The following is a 15239-nucleotide window of genomic DNA, read 5'->3' as shown; positions in this document are numbered from 1 at the left end:
TTAAGATTATTATGTGCAGCGTTGCAATTATTCCGATGAATCTAAAGAGTGTAATTCGGTGTAAAAACAGAGCCGGGTGCTTTAATGCATCATTGTGTGTGTGTGTGTGTGTGAGTTTTCATCCACAATGATCCACATTACAAAGTCTCAGGAATAAGTTGATTTTGGCTTTTTGACATTAAAAATGTTTTTGCTGCATCACATTTAAAGCAATAATTGACCCAGAAAATTACATTCTGACATTATTCAATCTCATTTTAATTTAAGGCACTGAAAAGCTACTGCAGCTCTCTAGTATAATTCGTTTTTGTGTATATTTAAATATGCAAGATAAGATTCAGCCCATTTCTTATTCAAACACTCTAAAACATTTGGGTTGTTTTCAACCCAAGGGCTGGGTAAATATAGGACAGAACACATGTTGAGTTAATTTTACCCAGCATAATGGTTTGATTCGTTTTACTATAATACATGCTTTTCATTTATTTATTTTTTTACTTCATGCATGAATTAATGATTATGTATTAACTTAAATCCTCTAAACTTTTTTAAATACTCCACACAACCACTGTAAATCCTTTATTTTTAATCATATTTTATAGTATAGCATATTTTATATCATTTTTAATACATAATGCCTACATTTAAGCTTGTTTAACAAATATTAGAAGTAAAAATTAAACATTTAGAAGTAATTCAAGTAGTTCATGGAGGAGTCTCTGTTGTCCTGTTTCCACCGTGGCGGCGCTGGATCCCATGCCGGAGATGGCTTGCGTTCGGCGGGGGAACTGATATCTTCAGACCGCCGTAGCTGAAATATTCTGTGACTGACTCCATAACCTGTCCATAAATAATCAGTTTATAGTTTTGATAAGTATTTATATTTTATATCTTTTTAAATAAAATCATTACATTTTATGCAAGGCATCAGGCATTTCCATCACACGAAAAGACTGACGTGACACTCGTTTAGGTGACTCACATCATATGTTGCTTTGCATAAAATTAAACGATATACAGAACAATAACTAATTTTTAGATAAAATTAAACTTACACAAATCTGTATTTTACCAAAGACATGCATTAATTTGACGGAGCTGCACTGCTCTCTCCTGAAGAGGGCGCAAAAATCCCGCGATAAATAACTCAACCCCTGGGTTGTTACATCTGACCCAGGATCTGGGTAACACAAAAACTACCCAAACACCGGGTTGTTACATCTGACCCAGGATCTGAGTAACACAAAAACTACCCAAACACTGGCCTGTTATGACTGACCCAGGATCTGAGTAACACAAAAACTACCCAAACACCGGGTTGTTACATCTGACCCAGGATCTGGGTAACACAAAAACTACCCAAACACCGGGTTGTTACATCTGACCCGGGATCTGAGTAACACAAAAACTACCGAAACACTGGGTTGTTACGTCTGACCCAGGATCTGAGTAACACAAAAACTACCCAAATACCGGGTTGTTACGTCTGACCCAGGATCTGAGTAACACAAAAACTACCCAAACACCGGGTTGTTACGTCTGACCCAGGATCTGAGTAACACAAAAACTACCCAAACACCGGGTTGTTACGTCTGACCCAGGATCTGAGTAACACAAAAACTACCCAAACACTGGCCTGTTACGACTGACCCAGGATCTGAGTAACACAACCACTACCCAAACACTGGGTTGTTACATCAGACCCAGGATCTGGGTAACAAAAAACTACCCAAACACCGGGTTGTTACGTCTGACCCAGGATCTGAGTAACACAAAAACTACCCAAACACTGGCCTGTTACGACTGACCCAGGATCTGAGTAACACAACCACTACCCAACACAAGAACTACCCAAACGCTGGGTTGTTACGTCTGGCCCAGGATCTGAGTAACACAAAAACTACCCAAACACCGGGTTGTTACGTCTGACCCAGGATCTGAGTAACACAAAATCTACCCAAACACTGGCCTGTTACGACTGACCCAGGATCTGAGTAACACAACCACTACCCAAACACGGGGTTGTTACATCAGACCCAGGATCTGGGTAACAAAAAACTACCCAAACACCGGGTTGTTACATCAGACCCAGGATCTGAGTAACACAAAAACTACCCAAACACTGGCCTGTTACGACTGACCCAGGATCTGAGTAACACAACCACTACCCAACACAAGAACTACCCAAGCGCTGGGTTGTTACGTCTGACCCAGGATCTGAGTAACACAAAAACTACCCAAACACTGGCCTGTTACGTCTGACCCGGGATCTGAGTAACACAAAAACTACCCAAACACTGGCCTGTTACGACTGACCCAGGATCTGAGTAACACAACCACTACCCAACACAAGAACTACCCAAACGCCGAGTTGTTAAGTCTGACCCAGGATCTGAGTAACACAAAAACTACCCAAACACTGGGTTGTTACATCTGACCTAGGATCTGAGTAACACAAAACTGCAGTTTTTCCAGTATGAAATATGAAGATGTCTAAGCATTGTCATATGTGGGTGGTGGTACAAAATTTATGTGCAAAATTAGACGTTTACATTTCATCTCTATTTATTTGTAGACTGTAGACTCTGGCAGCATCAAATCACTATGGCAACATCCTCCGACTTCTGCAACTGTATTTTCTCATTATCTGAGAGATGACCTGACCGTACACTCATTTACATACACTGCAGAAAATCTGAAGAAGGATCAAGACAAAATGCACTCTTAAAACAAGTACTCAGATTTACAAAATGCAAGACAATAGGCATCATGAAATTCGTTTGAAGAACTCAGTCTGAGCAGATTTGATGTAAAATGACTTACTAGTTTAGCTGGAAAATTATTTATTATTATTAACAATAATGAAAGTGCTATTATTTTTAAAGTTATTATTTGTACTCATTTTTCAATGTTTCTCATTGCACACAGCAAAACTACATGTGCAGTTTTTGGCATGGCAATAAAGCATCACAATATTCCTCATTTAAATAATTCATATGCAGAATAAAGGGGCGGGGCCTGGTTGAGTTAGTTATTAGTTATGGTAAGGGACGGGACATTTCCCAAACACCAATCACAACACACTGGTCCAGCCGACCAATCAGAGCACATTGTGCTTTTCAGAAGGAGGAGCTTCATAGACACAGGAATTAAACAGAGCGTTACTGACAGACTGGGAAGAGAGGAGCTGCAACAATGGAGAATATGAGGAAAATAATCAACATTCAAGCAGGAAAACCTGCTCTAGTAGAGCACAAAAATAACTTTAAAAAGGGCATAATAGGTCCTCTTGAAAGATGCTGATTAAAAAAAAATGAAGAACAGATTTTCTTGTAGTGTTGTCAGCATTAATTTTCTTTTATTAAATTCTCTCTCTCTCTCTTCACCTTCAGTATTTGACGTGGTGTTTTCCATCCTGGTTGTTCCTCCTGTTTTCTTGTCATCTTGTTTCCCTGGTAAACTGTGTCTCACGCTGTGACAGGTTCTCTAATGAGACTCACACACTAACGAGCCTCATTCTGCACCAGAATATTAATTCTCTCAGAAAACCTACTATAATTATACACACAACAGCAGTGTAACAAAATTCCTGCTTAACCGTTTTAACATCTGCATGTATTATTACTTTCAAAGAAATTACATTTCCTGTGCAGTATAAAATTATGACATTTATGAATGCATTTAAATGAGTTATATGTTTTTTTTCCACTCCACCAACAAACGAATTTAAACGGTGGATGTGTTTGACATCAAATACATATTGCAAATGGCTATATATACTGTATACTGCCTACAAATGAAAGAAATTGTGAAGCAGTATGCAGTGATTTGTTGTTGTAAAATGGCCTCATTCAGTTGCATGCTTAATTCAGTGGGTGGCTTCTAGTTATTATCTCACAAACAAGTAGTTATTTGTCATCTTTATTCAGTTATGTGTAACTTTTGGCGGTCTGATCACCTAATGAGTCAATTAGAGGGATGCTAGTCAAGTGCATTGCATTGTGGGATGTAATATTGTGCATATTGCATACAGAAACACTTGCATACTATGTGCAGCATTCATGCTATATACACTGGAAAAATTATTTTCTTACTTAGTATTTTTATGCTATTTTCCAGTACAACTATCTAAACATTCTTAGATAAAATGCATTTACTTGAGAAGTGAAATGGCTGAAGATATTAATTGTCTGAAAAATGTATAAAAAATAATTGAGTTATGCTTAAAACAAGAACAAATATCTGCCAGTGGGGTCAGAAAAATAATCTTAGTTTATTTTTCTGGCCCCATTCTTATTTTATGCATAAACTAACTTCATTTTAATCATTTTTTTAGAAAACAAGACTTCATATCTTAAGTAATTTTGCATCTCAAGTATGTTTTACATATTTGTACTGGAAAACAAGACAAAAATACTGAGTAAGAAAAATATTTTTTTTGCGTATTGTAGAAATAGGTCAAGTTGTGTGCTAATTTGCTGTTTTAAACATATCAGTTGTGATAGAGAGCTCAATCTGTCTGTGTTTTTGTGTTAGTACATCAATAATGTGTCCAGTCTTGTTCCTTCAGTAACTCTAAACAGAAGTAGAGCAGAACATATGAATCAAGCACACATAAACACATCCTCTTTAAGCCTTTCACCTGATTACTCTCAGTGATATCCATCACCTGTCGTCTGTTCTGAGATCAGGTAAAATAAATAGTATTTCCCCGGTTCTGCCTGTCTATCTCTCATCCGCCGCTGAGCTAATGGGCCGTTGAGTCTATATGCATTTGAGCTTATTCCTCTATCGTTCAGCCGGTCCGGTGAAGCCTCTTCTGTAAATACGAGTGCAGCGGCGTTATGGGCTAATTTGATGCCGACACACGTATTTTACACTCTGAGGAACATGACGTGAAATTAAACTCAGAACAGACATATGCCTCTCAGGGAAGTGAAATGCATTACAAAGTCATTTTGATTTTTAAACACCGCAGCTGGATTGAAATGCGATGATGGTTTTGCTCATTTGTCAGACCGAATCCTTAAACTCCTCCTGATGATCTGATGAGATGCTTTGGTTAGTCTGTACACATTCAGGGTTTTACTATTCATTTTTGTAACTTGTTTTGCATTATTTGGGCCTTTTGGGTAGTGAAGTTACTCTTAGTTAAGTAGTATTTCAAGTTGGACTGAAGCAGCTCAGGTTTATTTGATTATCCAAACATCATTTTTTGAAAAATCATAAGTATCAAATATGATCATCAGGCTTTTGAGGAAGGTTTATTTGTTCATCTTTTAATCATCATTGTATTGCATTGCATTATATGTTTTAAAACTACAGATCTTTGATCATAAATCATTAAGACACATTATTGACAACTGATATTTATGTGCATTTTAATGCAAGTATCTGCTATACTGTTATAAAGATCTCATTGATTACATTACATTACAAGCATCAGAATTTCATATTAATATCAGCATTTGCACCAATTGCATTTGGATATTTTTGCTCAGTTTGGGCCTCTAAATAAAATTAAACTGTTTTTTCCTCCATATTCTCACTATTTGAACCATAAAAGCCTGATGTATCATATATGATACTCAACGAAAAAACAAATGCAAATGACTTTTCTGACTATTAATATTGCTATTTATGCATTACTATTTATTTGTCAGCTTTTGCAAGGATGAAATGTTTTTTATAGGTTGTATTTTTTTCAACTATTTTGCACCATTATTTATTCTAAATGATTTGTCGATGCACATCGCTATTGTGTTAAATTTGTGTTCCTTGTAATCTTGAATCAGAATATCTTCCCCTCCCTCTTGCAGCATCTCTTCTCTGATGATGAGGGCGGGGCAACCTGTCACTCACATGAGATCCACCAATAGCAAACCACAACCATCCAATCAATTCCCCACAGACAAAATCAAGCCCCACCCTACATTTGTTCTTGTTCCAGAAGCGTTTCACTCAAATATGCGGCAAAATAGAGAAGAAAAGACTGTTGCAACTTTACAACTAGCTATTTATGCTGTATGTAAATGAAGACGTGTTCACAAACTCTTTCTCTCTCGTTCAGCAGGTGCGTCTTTCGCTCTGAGCTGTGATGCTCTTCATGGATTGTAAGATGGTGGATGCTCTTCGTGGCCGGAGGAGGTTGCGGGTGTCTGTCTTTAAGCCGCCCTGTTCGTTCTGGTTTCTGCTGCTGTTTGGTGTCGGAGGACTCGTTCTCTTCATCCACCTGCAGGATCTGTCTGATATGGTGCTACAACAGTCTCCAGGTAAGAAGAAACGGACGATTATGATCAACCATCAACATGTAGAGTGAATTCAGATTGGGATACGTCATGTGTGCCGTTCGTTCCCAAGCTCATGGAGAGGTTGATGGTTTATTGCTTGTGGTTTTTCTAATGGATGTGGTTTGTGGGTTTTATTTATAAGCTTGCACACAGGCTCCAAAAGGTTCTTTTTGCAAGATCAGTGAATTGAGAAAATAGTGCTGTTAAAAAGCCATAAAACTTGCATTAGAAATGCATATATTTTTGTCAGAATAAGTTCTCTTGTTGTTTTGTCCTGCTGATTTGTGGCAAACAGCACAAGCTCTGTGTCACTCGTTCACCAGCCAGTGTCTCTGCACAACACCATCTGTCACAGAAACATCCACAACCATCATGATTTTGCTCCTAATTTTCATGTTTTGGGGAAGAATGTCTCAGCACAGAGAGAATTTTAACCCTTGTAAAGCCTGACGTTAAATTATAGTCATTAATGGAACAGTTTATTGAACCTTTAGACCTTTAAAATATAAGAAAAAAGTTTGCATATGTGTTTTTTTGTTGAGCATCATATTTGATCAGGCTTTTATGCCTCATATAGTATGATGTAGTGAGAATATGGAGCTCATACTGGCTCAAACTGACCAAAATACACAATATACAACACAAATATACAATTTGGTGCAGATGCTGATATTAATATTCTGTATAATATAAGACTTTTACTTGGTAAAAAAGTATGAACTATCAATCAGACGAAGTCGATTGTGTGTGACAGGTTTATCAGCAAAGTTTTGATCATGTCGATCATTTAAAGGCCTTAGAAATTTGTGTATCAAATATGACGTTGTAAGATTAAAGTCTTTCTAAACTACAGAGCTTAAATGGGACCTCTAATGCCCCTTTCACAAGATGTAATATAAGTCTCTGGTGTCCCCAAAAATGTGTCTGTGAAGTTTCAGCTCAAAAAACCCCACAGATCATTTATTATAGCTTGTCAAATTTGCCCCTATTTGGGTGTGAGCAAAAACACGCCGTTTTTGTGTGTGTCCCTTTAAATGCAAATGAGCTGCTGCTCCCACCCCCTTTCCAGAAGAGGGCGGAGCTTTAACAGCTCAACAACAACAAAGCTGGAGAATCTCACGCAGTAAAATGATGAAAGTGTTCAGCCTTACATTGTTCAAACCGGAGTCGACACTGATGGAGAGACTCAGGAAGAAGTTACAACTTTTAGACGTTTCTGAATGGTTAGTGGATAAATTGATGTAGTTGCTGTGGAGTTGATCAACTCATCCACTAGTCGTCATGTTAATCTTTTGTGCAAATCCAGCGGTGCTTAACAAGTGTTTATTTGGGATCCTGCTTTTATATGGCCGACTTCAGTGTTGGAGAGAGGCTTTAGATGCACATGCGGTCAGAAACACATCTAGCCATCAAAACAGACTACAGTATAATTATTCAGATGTGAATACGATGCATTAGAATACTTGATTCAGTTTGTGTGTATTTGTGTTTATTTTGGATAAAGAGCAACTGATTGTAAAAGTGTGTAATGTTATCCTGTCCTATATTTTTGCATCACTTGTTAGACTTGTTGGCTTACTTTTGAGTGGTAGAGACACATCCCAGTAAAAACACAGCGTGATAAATCTTGGCTTCCGGTGATGTTGTGTACCTCAGGGAACGGCTGTGATCATTACCGCAGGACTGGTTTCAGGCGGCACAAGGACACGCTGCAAACACCTGCTGTACGCAACCGTGTTGTGCTTCCAAAATGATGAAAACAAAAACACAGTTATGAACAAACACAGGCTGTGGATGAGCTCGACAGGCTCTCTAACAGAGACTCACATCAATCTCAAGAGCTCTGCATTTTGACTTTTTGTTTTTGAAACTCTTTTTAGGCAAATTCACTATTTTTACCAGAGCTACCAAAAGAATAATCATGATGAATCTTGTGATTTGTGGTTTATATTACAAACCCAATTCCAAAAAAGTTGGGACACTGTACAAGTTGTGAATAAAAAAGGAATGCAATAATTTATAAATCTCATAAACTTATATTTTATTCACAATAGAATATAGATAACATATCAAATGTTGAAAGTGAGATATTTTGAAATGTCATGCCAAATATTGGCTCATTTTGGATTTCATGAGAGCTACACATTCCAAAAAAGTTGGGACAGGCAGCAATAAGAGACCGGAAAAGATAAATGTACATATAAGGAACAGCTGGAGGACCAATTTGCAACTTATTAGGTCAATTGGCAACATGATTGGGTATAAAAAGAGCCTCTCAGAGTGGCAGTGTCTCTCAGAAGTCAAGATGGGCAGAGGATCACCGATTCCCCCAATGCTGCGGCCAAAAATAGTGGAGCAATATCAGAAAGGAGTTTCTCAGAGAAAAATTGCAAAGAGTTTGAAGTTATCATCATCTACAGTGCATAATATCATCCAAAGATTCAGAGAATCTGGAACAATCTCTGTGCGTAAGGGTCAAGGCCAGAAATCCATACTGGATGCCCGTGATCTTCGGGCCCTTAGACGGCACTGCATCACATACAGGAATGCTACTGTAATGGAAATCACAACATGGGCTCAGGAATACTTCCAGAAAACATTGTCGGTGAACACAATCCACCGTGCCATTCGCCGTTGCCGGCTAAAACTCTATTGGTCAAAAAAGAAGCCATATCTAAACATGATCCAGAAGCGCAGGCGTTTTCTCATTTAAAATGGACTGTGGCAAAGTGGAAAACTGTTCTGTGGTCAGATGAATCAAAATTTGAAGTTCTTTTTGGAAAACTGGGACGCCATGTCATCCGGACTAAAGAGGACAAGCACAACCCAAGTTGTTATCAGCGCTCAGTTAAGAAGCCTGCATCTCTGATGGTATGGGGTTGCATGAGTGCGTGTGGCATGGGCAGCTTACACATCTGGAAAGGCACCATCAATGCTGAAAGGTATATCCAAGTTCTAGAACAACATATGCTCCCATCCAGACATCGTCTCTTTCAGGGAAGACCTTGCATTTTCCAACATGACAATGCCAGACCACATACTGCATCAATTACAACATTATGGCTGCGTAGAAGAAGGATCCGGGTACTGAAATGGCCAGCCTGCAGTCCAGATCTTTCACCCATAGAAAACATTTGGCGCATCATAAAGAGGAAGATGCGACAAAGAAGACCTAAGACAGTTGAGCAACTAGAAGCCTGTATTAGACAAGAATGGGACAACATTCCTATTCCTAAACTTGAGCAACTTGTCTCCTCAGTCCCCAGACATTTGCAGACTGTTATAAAAAGAAGAGGGGATGCCACACAGTGGGAAACATGGCCTTGTCCCAACTTTTTTGAGATGTGTTGATGCCATGAAATTTAAAATCAACTTATTTTTCCCTTAAAATGACACATTTTCTCAGTTTAAACATTTGATATGTCATCCATGTTGTATTCTGAATAAAATATTGAAATTTGAAACTTCCACATCATTGCATTCTGTTTTTATTCACAATTTGTACAGTGTCCCAACTTTTTTGGAATCGGGTTTGTACATGTTTAATTTGTTTCTGAATAGAATATGTTTCACCCTTCAGAAGTGAAACAAAACGGACCCAAATGAGTCACCAGTTGACATTTAGTAAGAGATTTTATTCTGTTTAATTTCATATCTTTTTAGGAGAAACAACCGAAATTAAAGAGATCTCATGTTTCTTTTATACGAGGGTATTTTTGTCAGTTTTTAGTAATCACAGAACTGAATGAAGTGGTTACGGTGTCACATTAGGCAACTGTGTTTGCTGTGATAAATATATTTAGCAGTGTTAACATAGTTAATTAATCTTTGGCAGCCATTATTGTTGTCCTCGTATACGCTGGTCATGGGACTTCTGCGCGATTTAATTTGCCTCGTTTGTTTTCCCTCAGAGACACAAACAGAAAAGGCATTTTCTTTGATACTATTTTCAAACTAAACACATTTTTCAATAAAGAAAGAAAAAAGGATTATCCTGAAGTGCTCAGAGGACTGTAAAGCCGCTCTCAGGCGGAGCTCAGGAACGCCGCAGCCTTTCTGCTGGTGAACTGGATCAGATGGAGGGAATGAAGGTTGCATAAAAGCGTTCCAGCTGAACTTCAGCGTCTTTAGTGTTTCCTGAAGACTCGTCTGTGCTGTGGATCTGCTGCTCTTTACAGATGTGCTGCAGAAGACACCGTGAAACTGTAGTTCAACAAGCTGCAAATATCCGTGTCCATATCAGTTTACAGTCTGAGTTAGCACAGGAGTAAAACTACTGCTTTATTTTGAAAAATAAACTTTGGAGGTGGGCTCATTTGTTTGTGAGAGTCTATTTTATACTATCATATACAGTTTTACAACATGAAGGGTGCTCATCATTTCATGAACAATGATGGAGAGCAGATCGTTCAGGTGAAATCTGATGTACACAATGGATAATATATCAATATTTCATGGATTTATTGCTTTTTTCAAGGGGTTTTTTCCCTCCTAGGACTTTTTTCCCAGTGTTAGCACGCTGGGTTTTTCTCCTAGGGGGTTTTTTCCACCCCTGGGAGTCAGCCGACATTGGCTTAATGTAGCACCATCTTGTATATGTTACATATTACCACGCTTGTTTGTACAGCTTATTTTTAACCACTTCCCTTTTTTCTGTGCTTCTAATATGTAAAGCTGCTTTGAAACAATTACCAATTGTAAAAGCGCTATATAAATAAATTTGACTTGACTTGACTTTTGTTGACCAAAAAGTGGACATTTTACCCAAGTGTGATGGATTGGATTCATCTTGCGATCGCTATTTCATAACAAAAGTATGAAGTCCCATTTTGATTTTGCGTGTTGTCATTTGCACTCCCAACACCGTAGATTGACACTAAACCTTTAGACCTTTCAAATAGTGCTGTCAATCGATTAAAAACAATTAATTAATCACATTTTTTCCCCCCGCAATTAATCGTAATTAAAAACATTGGACTTTTTAATATTTTTATATTGTAAGAATTTCACAGTTACTCTCCAAATTAATGTAGAAACAACTTAAAGACAGAATATTTAAAATATTTGTTTAATGGTATCTTTTTATGAATGAAGGCCAGCATCACTGATACTAATACTGGAACTGATGTCTTTATGAAAATGATTTTTTTAAAAACATTATAGACATTCAACATTACAGTATAACTGAAAGCGATCAATTTCAGCGTTTATTAGGTTTTAACAACTTTTAATTTAAGTGAACTTCACATAATCTCATTGTAATAAATGTCATATTTACCCGTGGCCTTAATTGAATAAAGTTATCAAACACTTTCCAGTCTTCACTGCATAAATGATAAATTAAATATAGATTAATACTTATTAAAGCTACAATTTTCTCTGTTACCTTTAATATTAATGACAGACATCACAGCAACTAGTTTATTAGGCTGCTGTCACTTTAAGAGCTGCCGCTGCTGAACATGACGCGGATCTGACGCGCATCTCATTTTCTCACAACTCTTTAAGTTCATTTAAGACATTATTTAACTCATTTAAGATGGCTTTTATGAGGATACCCGACAAAATGGGCATTTTGGCATAAATCTGCGCGTTATTGTTTGTTCAAGCATGAAAGAGAACGATACTGGTGCACACAAATAGTGTGTGTCACATGACATGACATTCACAGACGGTGCATTCTCGTTTGTCTTGTGGCGCTTGAATGGTTTAAAAGCATTTGCGTGAATAAGAGCATGATCAAATATTGTAACGCTAGCTAAATTATGACGGAAAAAATATGAATGCTGCATCAATTGCGTTAAATATTTTTAGTGCATTAAACTGAAATAATTAATCACATGCATTAACTTATTAATTTTGACAGCACTAATATATATATATATATATATATATATATGGGGCCCAGGACAGAACCTTGAGGTACACCTATATATATATATATATATATATAGATAGATAGATAGATAGATAGATAGATAGATAGATAGATAGATAACAATTAGTTGTATTCCAGAAGCACAAATCTATTAGTTCTGGTGTACCTCAAGGTTCTGTCCTGGGCCCTCTAAGTTTCCCTTTGACAAATAATCAGATGCTATGCATTAAATTCCCACTGTTATGCTGATGACATACAGATTTATTTTAGCATTTCTCCCACCTCAGTGTTTCCTCCTCCTGTGTTAACAACTTGCATCAAGCAACTCAAGCTTTGGCTGGAGGCAAATCACCTTAAATTTAGCTCAGATAGAGCTGTATTTACTGATTGCTTTTAAATCGGTTGCGACTAAACTATCTGGCTATCTCATAGATTTGGATGGTGACCTGATTATGCCCTCTACAACAATTTGAAATCTCAGTGTTCTTCTGGATTCCACTCTTTCATTTCATGCTCACATTGGTAAATTGTAAAGACAGCTTTTTTCCACCTACGTAATATCTCTTGTATTTGATCCTCTCTTAGTCAGCAGGATGCACAGACAGCACATTCTCGTTTGTCTTGTGGCACTTTGAAAGCATTTGCGTGAATAAGAGCGTGATCATATAATGTAACACTAGCCAAATTATGACGCATTAATTGCTCATAGTGCCACTATGTGTAGTTCGTTTGCCAGATTTCGTTTGTTTGGCTCATTGTACTAAAACACGCAGCATCAGTGCAGAGAGCAAAGCTTTTACTCTCATTGTTTCCGCTCATCTCCCACTCAAATAATTGTTTAAGGACAATCAAGGAATCGCCATGGGAGTACCGTAGCCGATGGCAGAGAGAAATTACCAGCAAAAATTGGGAGCAGGGAGCGTTTCCTGTACATTGTGGGTTAAGAGCGATTTCTCAGCCTCAGCAGGACACGCCACACTCACAAAGAGGAGTCGCGGCCTTTTGAAGCGCACAGAGATGTTTCATTGCTGTGAATTGCTTTCATTGAACTTCATTCTTCCAGCGCTCGGATTCATCTCCGCCAATAGCCGTGCCGACAAAACACAGCCTCCCCGGCCTCATAAGGTCAAATGCTTTCTCTAACAGCTCTGTTAGCGAGAGAGCCGCTCTTGAGGGACGGATCGTGCGCCGCTAATCAGGAGTGCCGGCTCTTCTGCGCCGCTCAGGTGTCGAGATCAACTGCAGCCAATCAGAATCCACTCCACTTCAGCGCTGAATGAGATTGCTTTTATGCAGGCGCTGCCGTGGACCTCGTGAGATCTGGGAGTACAATAACATCAGCCGTCTAAACACAACAGGCCTGAGAGATGCAGAGAGATTACAACCGCATCTCTGGAGGAATCTGGACGAATTACGGGACTTAATTAAAGGAAAAGTACTGAAGTCACATGACAGCTGTGTGTGAGGAACAGATCTATCTATCTACCTATCTATTGATCGATGGATGATCTATCTATCTATCTATCAATTGATGATCGGTCTATCTATCTATCCATCTATCTATCTATCTATCTATTGATCGATTTATGATCGTCTATCTATCAATTGATGATCAGTCTATCTATCTATTTATCTATCTATCTATTGATCGATTTATGATTGTCTATCTATTGATTGAGCAATAGATGATCTATCTCTCTATCTATTGATCGATGGATTATCTATCTATCTATCTATCTATCTATCTATCTATCTATCTATCTATCTATATATTGATCGATTGATGATCGTCTATCTATTGATTGAGCAATAGATGATCTATCTCTCTATCTATTGATCGATGGATGATCTATCTATCTATCAATCTATCAATTAATGATCAGTCTATCTATCTATTGATGGATGGATGATCAGTCTACCTGTCTGTTGATCGATTGATGATCGTTCTATCTATCTATCTATCTATCTATCTATCTATCTATCTATCTATCTATCTATCTATCTATCTTTTGATCGATTTATGATTGTCTATATATCAATTGATGATCTATCTATCTATCTATCTATCTATCTATCTATCTATCTATCTATCTATCTATCTATCTATCTATCTATCTATCTATCTATCTATCTATCTATCTATCTATCTACCTGTCTGTTGATCAATTGATCGTCTATCTATCTATTGATGGATGGATGATCAGTCTGTCTATCTGTCTATCTATCTATATATCTATCTATCCATCCATCCATCCATCCATCTATCTATCTATTGATGATCGGTCTATCTATCTATCTATCTATCTATCTATCTATCTATCTTTTGATCGATTTATGATCGTCTATCTATCAATTGATGATCTATCTATCTATTGATGATCGGTCTATCTATCTATCTATTGACCTATCTATCTATCTATCTATCTATCTATCTATCTATCTATCTATCTATCTATCTATCTATCTATCTATCTTTTGATCGATTTATGATCGTCTATCTATCAATTGATGATCTATCTATCTATTGATGATCGGTCTATCTATCTATCTATTGATCTATCTATCTATCTATCTATCTATTGATCGATGGATGAATGATCGGTCTATCTATATGCTAAACTGTTTTGTGAATGATCTTTACACACATTGTCATGAACAACTAGTCTGTAACTTTGACTCATGAGTATTAAACCATTAAGCCATGATTTGAAAATGATTCTTGAACTTTTTTACCGAATGATTAAAAATAATTGATTCAGAAGAGTCACTCGGCTGTGAATCAGACGGCACTGGTCATAAACATCCTCAGTCTGCCATACGATTCTCATTAAATGTTAGATTTATGTTTAAAACTAGAGAAAAGTGCTTAATTCAAAATATATTCTTTGAAAACAATGGTTATTCTCAAGTAAATATATCTGTTTTTTAGAATTTTTACTGGAAAACAAGAGAGAAAAATAATGGGTGCTAATATAACAAGAGTTTCTTGGCTTTTTTGCGTCAGTGATCTTGGGTACGGCCTAACAGGTGTTCACACAGAGCTCATGTTTCACATGATTACAGAACAGAAG

The 15239-nt window shown here is 37.4% G+C and overlaps 1 protein-coding gene across 5 annotated transcripts in view; it reads left to right on the top strand.

Annotated features, from left to right (window-relative positions):
* The window catches only part of chst8 (carbohydrate (N-acetylgalactosamine 4-0) sulfotransferase 8), a 236610-nt gene that overhangs the window by 71946 nt on the left and 149425 nt on the right, over positions 1-15239 (top strand). For 4 of the 5 annotated variants that reach the window (XM_048169416.1, XM_048169417.1, XM_048169419.1 and 1 more), the window contains one exon: positions 6071-6272. In XM_048169416.1, coding sequence (XP_048025373.1) covers positions 6098-6272 — 175 coding nt within the window. In that variant the 5' untranslated portion in view covers positions 6071-6097. The remainder of the gene's footprint in view (positions 1-6070; positions 6273-15239) is intronic. The other variant, XM_048169415.1, reaches the window with a different exon arrangement.

This window comes from Megalobrama amblycephala, linkage group LG19, assembly GCF_018812025.1.
Source record: "Megalobrama amblycephala isolate DHTTF-2021 linkage group LG19, ASM1881202v1, whole genome shotgun sequence".
Taxonomy (NCBI): domain Eukaryota; kingdom Metazoa; phylum Chordata; class Actinopteri; order Cypriniformes; family Xenocyprididae; genus Megalobrama; species Megalobrama amblycephala.
Note: the sequence above shows the minus strand (reverse complement) of the source record. Positions and strands in the feature narration are given on the sequence as shown.